The sequence below is a fragment of the Poromitra crassiceps genome, assembly GCF_964638095.1.
Source record: "Poromitra crassiceps genome assembly, chromosome: 13".
NCBI classification, from domain to species: domain Eukaryota; kingdom Metazoa; phylum Chordata; class Actinopteri; order Beryciformes; family Melamphaidae; genus Poromitra; species Poromitra crassiceps.
Window position 1 is genome coordinate 47781326 of NC_139644.1, and position 12336 is coordinate 47793661.

General features: G+C 43.2%; 1 protein-coding gene across 1 annotated transcript in view; it reads right to left on the minus strand.

Annotated features, from left to right (window-relative positions):
- The window catches only part of LOC310788607 (uncharacterized protein), a gene marked incomplete at both ends in the record, with an annotated part of 145234 nt that overhangs the window by 17335 nt on the left and 115563 nt on the right, over window positions 1-12336 (minus strand). Inside the window, 5 exons of the mRNA XM_083650135.1 lie at window positions 3318-3440; window positions 3813-3892; window positions 3997-4211; window positions 4831-4895; window positions 4988-5025. Of these exons, the coding sequence (XP_083506261.1) occupies window positions 3318-3440; window positions 3813-3892; window positions 3997-4211; window positions 4831-4895; window positions 4988-5025 (521 nt within the window). The remainder of the gene's footprint in view (window positions 1-3317; window positions 3441-3812; window positions 3893-3996; window positions 4212-4830; window positions 4896-4987; window positions 5026-12336) is intronic.

The window sequence follows — 12336 nt, forward strand, 5'->3', positions numbered from 1 at the left end:
TGGGTGAGATGCAGGTGTGAGTGGCTTCGGCTGGGATGGCCGCTGAGTGCCCCTCTCTCCTGGGCGCACCTATGGGCGCACCGTGGCGGATTCACGGGGGAGAAGGAGAGAGGGGGAAGGCCCGGAAGCCGCTCCACCTGGAACTATCAGCCGTGGGCCGGGTGGGGCTCCCCAATCTCTTCCAGCTGCCGTTCCTCCTCCAGACGAGTGAAAAACCAAACCAACCCAACGTGAGGCCAACGAGCGAGGCGTGGTGACTGGTCTCGGATGCTGACGGCCCTTGTGGGGCTGATTCCAGCCGAGTTCGAGAACGGAAAGTTCTCATCAGTGGAGCAGGGGGAAGTCATCCAACCGCGGCAGAGGGGTGACGTCACGACTCACCCCTCTTCGAGTTAAGTACCCGCTGATCCCTTGCTCCACTTGTTTTTGTGGAGGCTGCATTGTCTGCTTTTAACTTGGCTTTTAATTAATTGCCCCGGACATTTTATTCCTTTTTTACTATTTACTAAGCCCATTTTTATTCTACCGGTCCCGATACTTTTGCCATCTAGAGTCATCCCTATTTTTTACTACCTGCCCCAACCACTCAGGCCACTGTGTGTCCCTTGAGTGCTATGTTCCCTAGTATACTATACAGTTTGCAGTGACAGTGTGCTGTGGCGTAGTGAATAAGTTACTTTCAAGTTGTAGGCCGACGGGCCCTGGCAGTTTGACTTCTGACCCCGGGCCTGAGTGCTCTGGGGCATTGGTGGTTGACTCCTGTGTTCTGGTCCCCCTAAGGAAAGCGGTAACCTGACGCTGCCAGATCGATGAGTTTGCTTCAAATATCTGTTTCACAAACAACATCCATCTGGATTCGGCCAAGCTACATTGCTGAAGAGGGCGGTCACTTTTTTCAAGCTACTAGGCAGGTGATTGGATGGACCGTCTGTCTGTCACCGTCTGGGCTTGCCAGCGCCAACCAATCAGATCGACTTCCCTTCATGACGTAGCAGCGCCTGATCAGCTAGGACTACAATTGCTAATAGTTAGCATGGAGGTCGCAGATTTTTTGCTGTTTTTGTAAGGTGAATATTGGGTGCAACCATTGACTATTCAATTTGCCAAAAGAAAGAAGAATTACTGCAGATGTCTGACTGAGGATGAAGTGCAGGTAGGCCATTTTGCACGTTAAATGTAACTGATTGGATTAACTGATGTTACGCTAACGATAGCAACATTTGGAGGTTGGGGTGCTACGTCTGATGATTGATGATTAATGTTAACGTTAACAGCGATTCATTCATAACACATATCGTTGTTCGTTTCTTCAGGGAACTGATGACACGATATGACACCGAGTGGCACGCACCCTGGACGGCTAACGTCATGGAGACGCAACGCTCTCTAGCCTTTATGATCATGGCAACAACCAAATGCTTTGATACAATATAATGATTTAACGCTACTATTTAACTGGTGAATTTTAGCATATGTGTCAGTGGAATGGTAGATATTTACGCATGACTGGAGAATGTTATTTGCTTACTTGTAATAATAAACTAAACGGAGAAATGACGGCCGTGTGTGGTGTTGTTGTTACATAATCTGCTGGTCTTGAGGCACGATTGGGTCAAATGATAAGACGATGTAAATGCATAAAGATGTTGTCAGATGAATCTGCGAAAGGGAGCTGCCTGGAGCCCAGAGGACGTCAACAGAGAAGAGGAAAAACACCCTGGTTACACCATGCAGCATGTATTTGGATATAATCTCTAACTTTAAGAATGGTTCCTTGTTGATATACCGTATTCCTAGTATTGGCTCCCATGACGTTTGTTTACCCCCTATCTAAAGTACAAGTGCAAAATCTTAAGCTACCGGTATGTTCTATCGATAAACCAATTTCTCGAATAACTGCTCCAAAATATCAGACATATAGGACTACTATATGCTAGAGCTATATTCACACTTCACAGTATAATTTATGCAAGCGGGGGAAAATATCAGATAAACTGATTGTTGTATTGTATCCTGAGATCTTTAATCTCGCCTGTATAACATAATATGTCACTCGGACACCAACGTGAGTTAACGTGGTTTATTAAACAGCAGCCAACATTCCAATCATAGCAGAATACACTTCAGCTAGCAGTAAAGGGACAATACATCACACTGATCTTTGCAGTTCTGTGTTGATTAGCTAATAATTCAGTGGCATTTTGATTAACGTTATGATTTATTTAGATTTGGAACAAAAATGATGGTTTAACAGATTGCATGTTTACTGGGCTGTGGTGAGAGTGAGAAGGGCTTTGTGTTTGTGTGACTTGCGTGAATGGCTAGCCGTTAGCCATTACAGCCTTACAGCTTATGTTATCCCAGCCTAGCGGTCTGGCTATCTCCCCAAATTCTACAACAATGTCTTGTTTACTAACGTTCATAGTTGATAACATTACAGCAATACAGTTACGGTTTCGTACTCACTGTAAGATCAAGTGTTTAACGTTTATGTTAGCTTATTGTTTTGAATAGAATGTTTGACTAGCACACTGGAGCTAGCCTCGGTAGCCGCCGCCATGTTGAATAGTGAAAGAACTACAAACGCAGAGGCGCCTCTCGGTGGCGTCACACCCGGTCTCGCCTAAAGCCCGCCCCTAGCTCACGCTGATTGGTGCGCCTGTGTGGCGGCCGGTTTGAATGCATCTCTGAGGCCAGGGCCAGACTGAGGTGGATTGTGAATTTGTGGAACAATGCCGCCCCCGTCTGGTGGAGTCAGGCTAGGAAAGCGGTGGACCGGAGTGGGAAACAGGACTACCTCAGACCGGTGGACACAAGGACGTGGATGGACTTTGGGCTGGGTTTGCGGCACATTTTTTATCAATACACATTGTTACCTTTTCTACCCTTGGTTTTAGTATTTTAATTCTGCTCAACCCTGGTGTAAAGAACCTGTGTAGCCTTTTAACAGAGTCCTAGGCTCTTGGCAAATCCTAGGTGGCGTTGTCGGACACTTTCAAGACATTGAGAATACATTCCAAATTGGTAATTTTGGGCCACGTGCACTAACATAGCTCGTATTAATGATTTACAAATGTATATTCATGTTTTATAAGTGATCATTAACTAAGGATTATAAATGATTTACGACTGAACGTTATTATAAAGTGTTACCAAATATTTTTGTTATGAAGGACCCAAAGCCTGTGTGTGATCAAAAATATTGTTTCTTATTTAATTAATTAATTAAATGTGTATTACGGTATCTATTATTATTAATATTTTTCTTGATGTTGAACCCTAGTTCACATAGCTGTAATAGCTAGTTAAAATCGTACCTTATGGTTGATTTCTGCAATGTCCGGGACTGCTGTGAGGAAGAAATAAACCTCCATTTGAAAGGACTCATTTGGCCGTGACTTTCGGATTATTTCATTTCCAGATTCTTCCTTCTCCACTGCCTGTGGAGAAAATGGACAGATTTTTTGCATAAAAGTGCTTCAAGCTTATAGTAGTCAATATTGTTGTCTGTGTTTTGAAGTACCTTAATTAAAAATAGCTTTTGGTGCACTTTGCATCTATTCTAGAGATTTACCCATACAATATATTTTTTTGTATATTGTGATGTTTGTATTGATTACTATAACAATTGAAATAACCTCTTTCAGAGCAGGATCATCTTGGAACAGATAAACATTTAGCGTGAGATGTGCTTTGTTGGTCTTATAAATTAATGTGTTGCAGTGCACTTTCTTCTCTGGAAACAAAGCACTTATCAGGACCCCCCATAGAGTGAAGGTTGGCTGGAATATCTTGATATGGAATGCTGTGACCTCAGACACTTTTTCCAAAACATCTCCATCGTCATCTATGTGTAGAACTGCAAACTTGTCTGAAATCGTGGGGTTGTCATCTGCACAAGACACAACCACACGTATTCAGTTATGCATCACTGTATATACAAATGCTATAAAATGCAAATTAAGTATTACTTTTATTATATCTAGGTCCACTTACCTAAACAGATCCAGTGTGGCAGATGCACTTCATCTAACTTTCCAGCAATGACTGTGATGTCCAGTAGGGGGCCCCCTGGTGTGTATTGTAAGCGTTCCAGTCTCTCCATTTGTTCCTCCCAAGAGGCAAACTGGTACTTGATGCTGACATTTTCCCGACAAACCCAACGCAGGCCAGACACGCTGCATTCGAAGCGACCTGCTTCAGACTGTAGGCTAAGATTATAAAAGGAAAAATAAATGACTTGGATGTCACTGCACTGAAATACTGTGTTAAATTAAAGGATATACAGAGGAAAACAGTCAACAGAAACAAAATATGCCTTGTTTTCATTTGGGACAAAATTAGCAAAATCTACTTAAAGGAATAGCTCAGCCCAACATTTTTAATTTGGTAATTGTCTACTCATCCTTATGCCATTACTAAACCTTGCAAGTCTACCGTGGCCATGCAAGGTTTGTCTGTGGAATAGTGGGTGACCTCCATCTGTGAGGTTTGGTAATGTAGATATGCAATAGCGTTCAACTTGGATTTTCATGAAATAATGGATCAAATTAAATGATTTCGACTCAGCGCGATCGTCAGGCCACAAGACTGATTATATTACACGAGCTTTAGGGAGTCAATTTATTGCTCTTTTTGAAGCAGGAAGAAGTTCCAGCAGCAAGCCTGGAGCACTCCAGATTCTATGAAGAAAAAATACCCAACCGAGTTTGTACTGGCATGAGAATGAGTCGATAATGACTGGATTGTAATTTTAGGGTGAACTATTCCTTTAATTGTCCATGAGTTCTGTCATGTGCTGCGATATAAATTATTACTGAAGATGTTTACCTATACGTTGGGACTGCTTTATCTCTGGTGACTTCAGGTTCAAGTTCAGTCCAGTCACTGGAGTCCTGTGTCAGAGACAATACATTTTTCGTAATCACTGGAGTTGTTGGATCAAACATTTTGTAAAAAGGCAGAAAGAAATACCAAAAAATGTTACCATAACACCGCCACAAGAGGTACAGCTTCTTGAAGACCCTTGTTAAGACATAGTGGCAAGTTAACAATTTATGAAACAAATAATAATAACTGAACATGGTAACATACAGCAATATTGTAGAACTACAGCATTGCTTCAGTATGACAGTAATATATAGCTGAGTAAAGGTTAACTTTAGAAATAATGGTAGCATTGTAGATTACAGAGCTGCTATTATGGACAAAGTAGATAACCTGTTACGGCCGTGGCCGTACCGCCTGAAGATACCCTAATATTTCTTGGCATTCCTGTTGTTTTTCTCACAGTATGACTTGCAGTGTTCATCTTTAAAGCTGGATTTTAGATGACTGTACTTTGATGCTCTTACTGCCTTACTTACAGAGCTCGGGCTCTGTTTGTCTGTCCCACTGTGATTGTCCCATGTGACATGATCCATGATGTCAAAATCCCACTTCGACATCATCAGTGATGTCATAAATCCCTGATCCCACTGTGACATCATCAGTGATATCATAAATCTGACATCATCAGTGATGCTGGTCTCTGGCCACACAGCAGCCGAGTTGCGGGCAAGGCCGCGCAGCGGCCGAGCTGCGAATGCGAGCTGCAGGGCCAGCTTGGCGAGCTGCAGGGGCAGCTCAGCGAGCTGCAGCGCTCGATTCCTAGTAATATGAAATGAGCGTGACGTCACCCATTGGTTTTTGATAAAGCAAAATGAAGCCTTGAAGCTCTTGCTTGTTTGATTGGATGATTGGATTTTCTTGGAGCATTCTGGCATATCTATCTATCCCCACATAAATGGGAGCTCGGGCTCTGTGTGTCTGTCCCACTGTGATTGTCCTACTGTAACATCATCTGTGATGTCATAAATCCCACTGTGACATAATCAGTGATGTCATAATCCCACTGTGACATCATCAGTGATGTCATAAATCATACTGTGACACTCATGTCATAAATCCCACTGTGACATCATCAGTGATGTCATAAATCCCTGATCCCACTGTGACATCATCAGTGATGTCATAAATCCCACTGATGACATCATCAGTGATGTCATAAATCTGACACCATCAGTTATACTGGTCTCATTGGCCACACAGCAGCCGAGTTGCGGGCAAGGCTGTGCAGCGGCCGAGCTGCGAATGCGAGCTGCAGGGGCAGCTCAGCGAGCGGCAGGACGGGCGAGGCCGAGGCTAGGTACGGGCGCTCCATTCCTAGCTCATTGGCTGCCAGCCATTTCTGGAAAACGGACGCTCCCAGTGCCAGCCCTTTCAGAGCATTTTCAGTGATTTCTCAAGACCCACAGAATATTGTGTGATATTACTATGTAAACACCGAACACGCCCAAAAACGATGAGACTCTCTTGTATCATCAGAAAAAAAAAGTTTATTTGTATCATTTTCCGTTCTTTAGTTATCAGCAGTATTAGATAGGTTTGTTTCACCAGAAACAGATGTTTCAAACTAGAACTGGAGATAATTAGCCTTTTGTGAAATGAAGCATTTCAAGCACATCACTGACTCTGAAGCTAATATTTTCTGATGTAGTGACACCTCAAATATCTGAACAGTAATTTCCTTCAATAAAACAGCAAAAACAAAGGAATTTTGATGGCAAAATAATATTTTTTAGCTGCAACCAGCAGCGCTGGCCCCTGCGTGCGCAGACCCTACACCTTCTTGCTGGTCTTGATTTACTGCTGGTGGGCATCAGGTATTCCAGCTTGTGTTTGCCAATCTGTCCATCAAGCCTGCTGTCTGGGTCGGTGTTGTATGGTGCCCTACATGCCCCACCCCCCTCAACTGCAAACTCCTCCTCCGTGGGAGTGTCTCTGGTGGCTCTCTGCTGCACGTTTGCTCTGAACTTTCTGCTGCACGTTTCAAAGTGCGCTGCACCCAGCGTCTATTTTCAGAGCGCTCCGCCGTTTTTGTGCGCCGGCTCCCAGTGCTCCCAGCTGAGAATAATTTAACTTTTCAGAAAGACGCTGGTGTCGGGTGCTCCTTTTCTAGCAACTAATCATATGGAGAAACTATCGCAACAGAGACAGAAAGGCTCAATTGTGGGAGCAGATTGGCTGCTGTTCACAGGCACAGCTAACGTTAGCTCCAGCATGCATCGGTTTCCGTTTCCCCATGGCTTCTTCTACTCTTTTTTCTCATCTTTCTCTAATCCGGAGAGCACTGTCGCCACCTAGTGGGTCCGTAAAATAGCTTATACACCTTCAAAATCCCCCATATTTTTACAGGAGATGCATCAGGCTTTGATCCACATCCCACCGTCAAAAAACGCAATTGACGTCTTTAGACGTCAATGGCAGCCTACGTTACCATTTGAATTGACGTCTTTAGACGTCAATGGCAGCCAATGAGCTAGTATATAAAAGGTTGCATGTGGGCAATGTTTCTCTGTCTGTTTCAATATTTGTCCCACTAATTATGCCATAGGAGGCAACTGATGTTGTCGCACTGATGATGTCATCAGTGATGTCATAAAGTCCTGGAAGGGATGTCATCAGTGATGTCACTTGAGTAATTGTGCATTGTGACATCACTGATGATGTCATATGCATTGTGACATCATCAGTGATGTCATAAGAGCAGTTCTGATGTCATCAGTGATGCGAAGATGTGACACCATCACTGATGTCATGAGAGCACATGGGCACAGACAGGGGTCGAGCTACAGGGCACAGATCGACCGCAGGGCGGGCGAGGCCACATAGCAATCAGCGTTTCTCAACTGGTGGGTCGCGGGGCCGTTTTGATTGGGTCGCGGACATTGGCCAATTTTTTTTTTTTTTTCATATTTCATTTGAGTTAAATTCAGATTATTGAAACTGGATTAGCCTGACCAGTTTTACTTGTTTAACAAGCTGAAGCATATGCTCTGCCTGTAATTCAAGAGAAGTCTGCCTTTTCATTTCATATTTAATTTTAGTTCAATTCAGATGATTGAAACTGGATTAGCATGGCCCCAGTTTAATTAAGTTATGACCAGTTTAACTAAAAAGCATATAGCCTGCCTGTGATTCCTTTTTATTTAATATTAGTTAAATTCAGACTATTGAAACTGGATTAGCATGACCAGGTTAACTTGTTTTATTATTATTATTATTATTATTATTATTATTATTATTATTATTATTATTATTATTATTAACTTGTTTAAAAACATATAGGCATGTAATTCAAGATAAGTCTGCCTTTTATTTCATATTTCATACAGTTCAAATAAGACTTTCTGAGCATGACCAGTTTGACTTGTTTAAATTTAAAAACATATAGGCCTGTAATTCAAGTCTGCCTTATTTCAATTGGTTTTTAGCCCTAGTTGCACTTCTGTTGCACTTTTTTGTTCATTTGAGGTTTATAACAGTGCATGAAGGCATTGTGTATTAAATTAATGCGCTGTTTTTTGTGCAATAAATTTGAGTGGTTTAAAAAAAAATCTGAAATTTGGGTCGCGACTTCATGACAAGGAAAATAGTGGGTCCTGAGGCTACACCAGTTGAGAACCACTGATATAGATAACGTTTCTGATAGTTTGCTTGTGGGAGCAACCATTCAGAGTCAGAGTTAAATTAACAAGAAAATATTCATGTTTTCAGTCATCACACAATTTAAAGAAGGATAAACCCCTTGACCATCTCATTCTCAAGAGGGTCCTTAGCACAAATATACAGAAAAGAATATGGGTAATACATAAAACAAGCAATACAAATACACTCACACTTACACATAAGAAGCTCTCGCAGGCCTAGCCACTCCCCAACCCCTTAGTCCCCCAAAGATAGCATAATACATACAGTGAAAATACATACTTTAAGTGTACACATACCCAGATAAAGGTGAATTTACATGCATGATGTACAGTGTTGGGCAAGTTACTTTCAAAATGTAATAGACTACATATTACTAGTTACTTTCATTGTAAAGTAATATGTTACTTTACAATATTACTGTCTGTCTAGAGTAACTTGTTTAACCATCCCAAAAATTTCCCCGCAGTTTAATCATGGAGTAAGTGTAAAACTATGGACAAAAGAACAGGGGTATACAAATGTTGCATCACTCTGCAATATCACACAAAACCTGGCTTAAGGGCTAGATGACATTTTGCATCACATATTACAAAAAACATAAGCTTTTTTTATTTATTTTTTATTCAACCTTTATTTAGACAGGCGAGTCATTAATAACAAATTCTTATTTACACAGACGGCCTGTTACAGTATATGGTAAATACAGTGTAAGTCTGTAAGTCTAATGACCATTTCTTTAAATGTCTCTTATCAAATCATCTGATTTTACTGTAAAGCAAACAATAAAGTCAACAATTGCTGATGTAGACAAAGCACGGTTAGCTCAAACCCCATTCACAACCATTGTTAACTTAGACAAGGCATTATTAACTAAACATGCACAACACCATTCATTTTCAAACAAATAATCATGCATCTATGTCACTTTTATGTTAATAAACAATGCAAATTACAGATGATGCCACGTATAAGCTACAAAGAAGAGGATGGGATTAGTGTTGTAGCCAGCAGTGAAGTGTGGCTCCCTCAGGCAAGATTTTGAGAGAAAAAGAAACGGTTTCTGTTTCCGGAGAAACACTTTCTGTTTCCGGAGGCGAGCTTAAGAAGTTAAGAGAAACTACCCAAAACAACCAGCAGAGGGTGACAAAAGCAATACAAAACAGATCTGGCTGCAGCATGCACACTCCACACCTGGCATCTTTAGCATGTCAAACTTAAAATGAAGATAGGTTACACCTCTTATCAAGTCACTTGACTGAGTCCTTTTGTAACAGAAGGATGACTTCAGAGACTGGCCTGAAGAACAGTTTTGGCACACCGTCTTTGATAATCTTCACTTCAACCTTTCTGACCTTTCCATCGTCACTGGGAAAAGTTATTGTAATCACTCCCATGGGCCAGTCATGTCTCTTTACTAGGTTGTCTTTCAGCAGGACAAGATCACCATCGAGCAGATTTGGCCTTTCTGACCTCCATTTCCGTCGACTCTGGAGGTCGCTGGTACTCTCTCCTCCATCTCTCCCAGAATGTGTTAAACTTTGACCTTGACGCCACTGACGTCTGAAAAGGTCACTATCATCAAAGTTGCTATGGGGAACTGGGGGCTTGCCAACTTTCTGTGTTAAGAGCATAGCAGGGGTGAGGATGAGAGGCTCATCTGGATCTGTAGGCACCGAGGTAAGTGGTCTGGAGTTGACTATGGCAGTGACATCAGCCATAAATGTTGTTAAGACCTCATGTGTGAGCTTATAGGCCCAAGGAACATTGCATCAAGGATCTGACGTGTGACGCCGATCATACGCTCCCAGCTGCCTCCCATGTGCGAAGAGTGTGGGGGATTGAATAGCCACACGCAGCCCTGATCAGAGAGGTAGTTGACCACTTGCTTGTTGCTGCAACCACTGCCGTTGATCTGAAGTTCTCTGCAGTCAAAGAACTTGAACAGGTTAGTTCTGCAGTCAGACCTTAGCTGTTTTAACAGGTCCTCTAACTGCAAAGATGCATCTGAGAGCGTTAATGAAGCTGGATGAATCCATCGCTTCAATAACCTCAATGTGTATGGCACATGTGCGCATACACAAGAAGATGACTGCCCAACGCTTGCTGTTTTCCAGGCCTCCACGTGTCTTTCTTGAGGTGACACACCATGGCCCAAACGCATCTAACCCTACAAAGGTGAATGGAGGGTCTGTACTCAAGTGATCAGCAGGGAGGTCTGCCATCTTCTGCTCTTCCTGTTTGCCACGCAGCCTCCGACATACCAGACAATTGTGGATCAAGCTTCTGACAGACCGCTTTCCTCCAACAACCCAAAAACCTGCAGCCCTTAAAGCTCCTCCCGTCAAGTGCCATCCTTGATGGCAGACTTGCTCGTGGTAGTGTCTGATGAGCAGGGAGGTGACATGGGGTCTGCCAGGAATGATGATTGGCTGACTTTCCTCAGGCATGTGCTGTGCCTTCTGCAGCTGTCCTCCGACATGTAGAAGGCCTTCAGAGTCAATGAAAAGGCAGAGTTTGTAGAGGGGGCACTGTTTTGTCACAGGTTCTCCCTTTTGAATGCATTGGATTTCCTCGGAGTAGATCTGCCTTTGCACAGCAAGAATGATTCTGACCTTTGCCCAATCTCGCTGCTCTGGAATGAGAGGCTGCTTGCAGATGTGCCAACCATGGCAACGGCCTCCTTTTCCTGCTTGGGTGAAAGCACCAGCGATATGCGAGAGCCGGGCAACAAATCTGGAGAGCGACTTCCAACTTGAATAACGCCCAAAGCGTGCAGTGCCGAGCTGATGTGACAAATGTGTGGCACATGTTACTATCTCTAGACGTAACTCCACATCTGATCCGGGTTCAACGAGATTGAATGTTTCCTGTTGCAAGTGACACTGTTGCTTGTTCACAAGGAAGGCTGGTCCAGTTAACCATGAGGAAATGGATGGGATGGCTCTCGTTGCATGGTCGGCTGGGTTCCCATCAGTGGGAACATAGTTCCATTGGCCTTTGTTGGTTGAACGTCTGATTCGTTGCACTCTATTATGGACATAAACGTAGAATCGTCGAGAGTCGTTGCATATATAGCCAAGGACAACCTTGCTATGTGAAAAGCTTGATGTCATCAACATCTATATCCAGCTCTGCAGATACAGCCTCTGCCACCTCCACTGCTAGAACAGCTGCACAGAGCTCAAGCCTTGGGATGGTGGTGTCAGGCTTGGGAGCCAGCTTTGTCTTGCCGAACAGAAATCCAACTTTGCTATGTCCTGCAGCGTCTGTGACTTTCAGGTAGGCGACGGCAGCAATAGCTTGAGTTGATGCATCAGAAAATATGCAGATCTCTTTTCTCTGAGCTGCGGAGAGAGGGATCGAAGTGTAGACTCTTGGGATCTTCATTTCCTTAGGGTTAGGGTATCTTGAAGGGTGGTACACCACCTCTGCCACTCCTCGAGCTTCTCCTGGGGGAGTGGTGCATCCCATTCACAAGTGTCAGTGCTTAATTATCTCAAGATAGAGCGACCTCGAACACTGACAGGAGCAGCAAATCTTAGTGGATCAAATAAGCTGTTGATGGTAGATAACACATCACAATGTGTAAAGGGCTTGTTAGTAGGAGCAACTCGGAAGGTCAGAGTATCAGTAGCAAGGTCCCATCCCAGGCCCAGACTGCGCTGCACAGGAGGAAGGTCCTGACCCACATCCAGATCTTGTAGGTTTGCGGCTAGGTCTTCAGCCGGGAAAGCGCACATAACATAAGATCTCAGACTGCATAAGATACAATCTCATAAGATACAATCTTATGCAGTCTGAGAT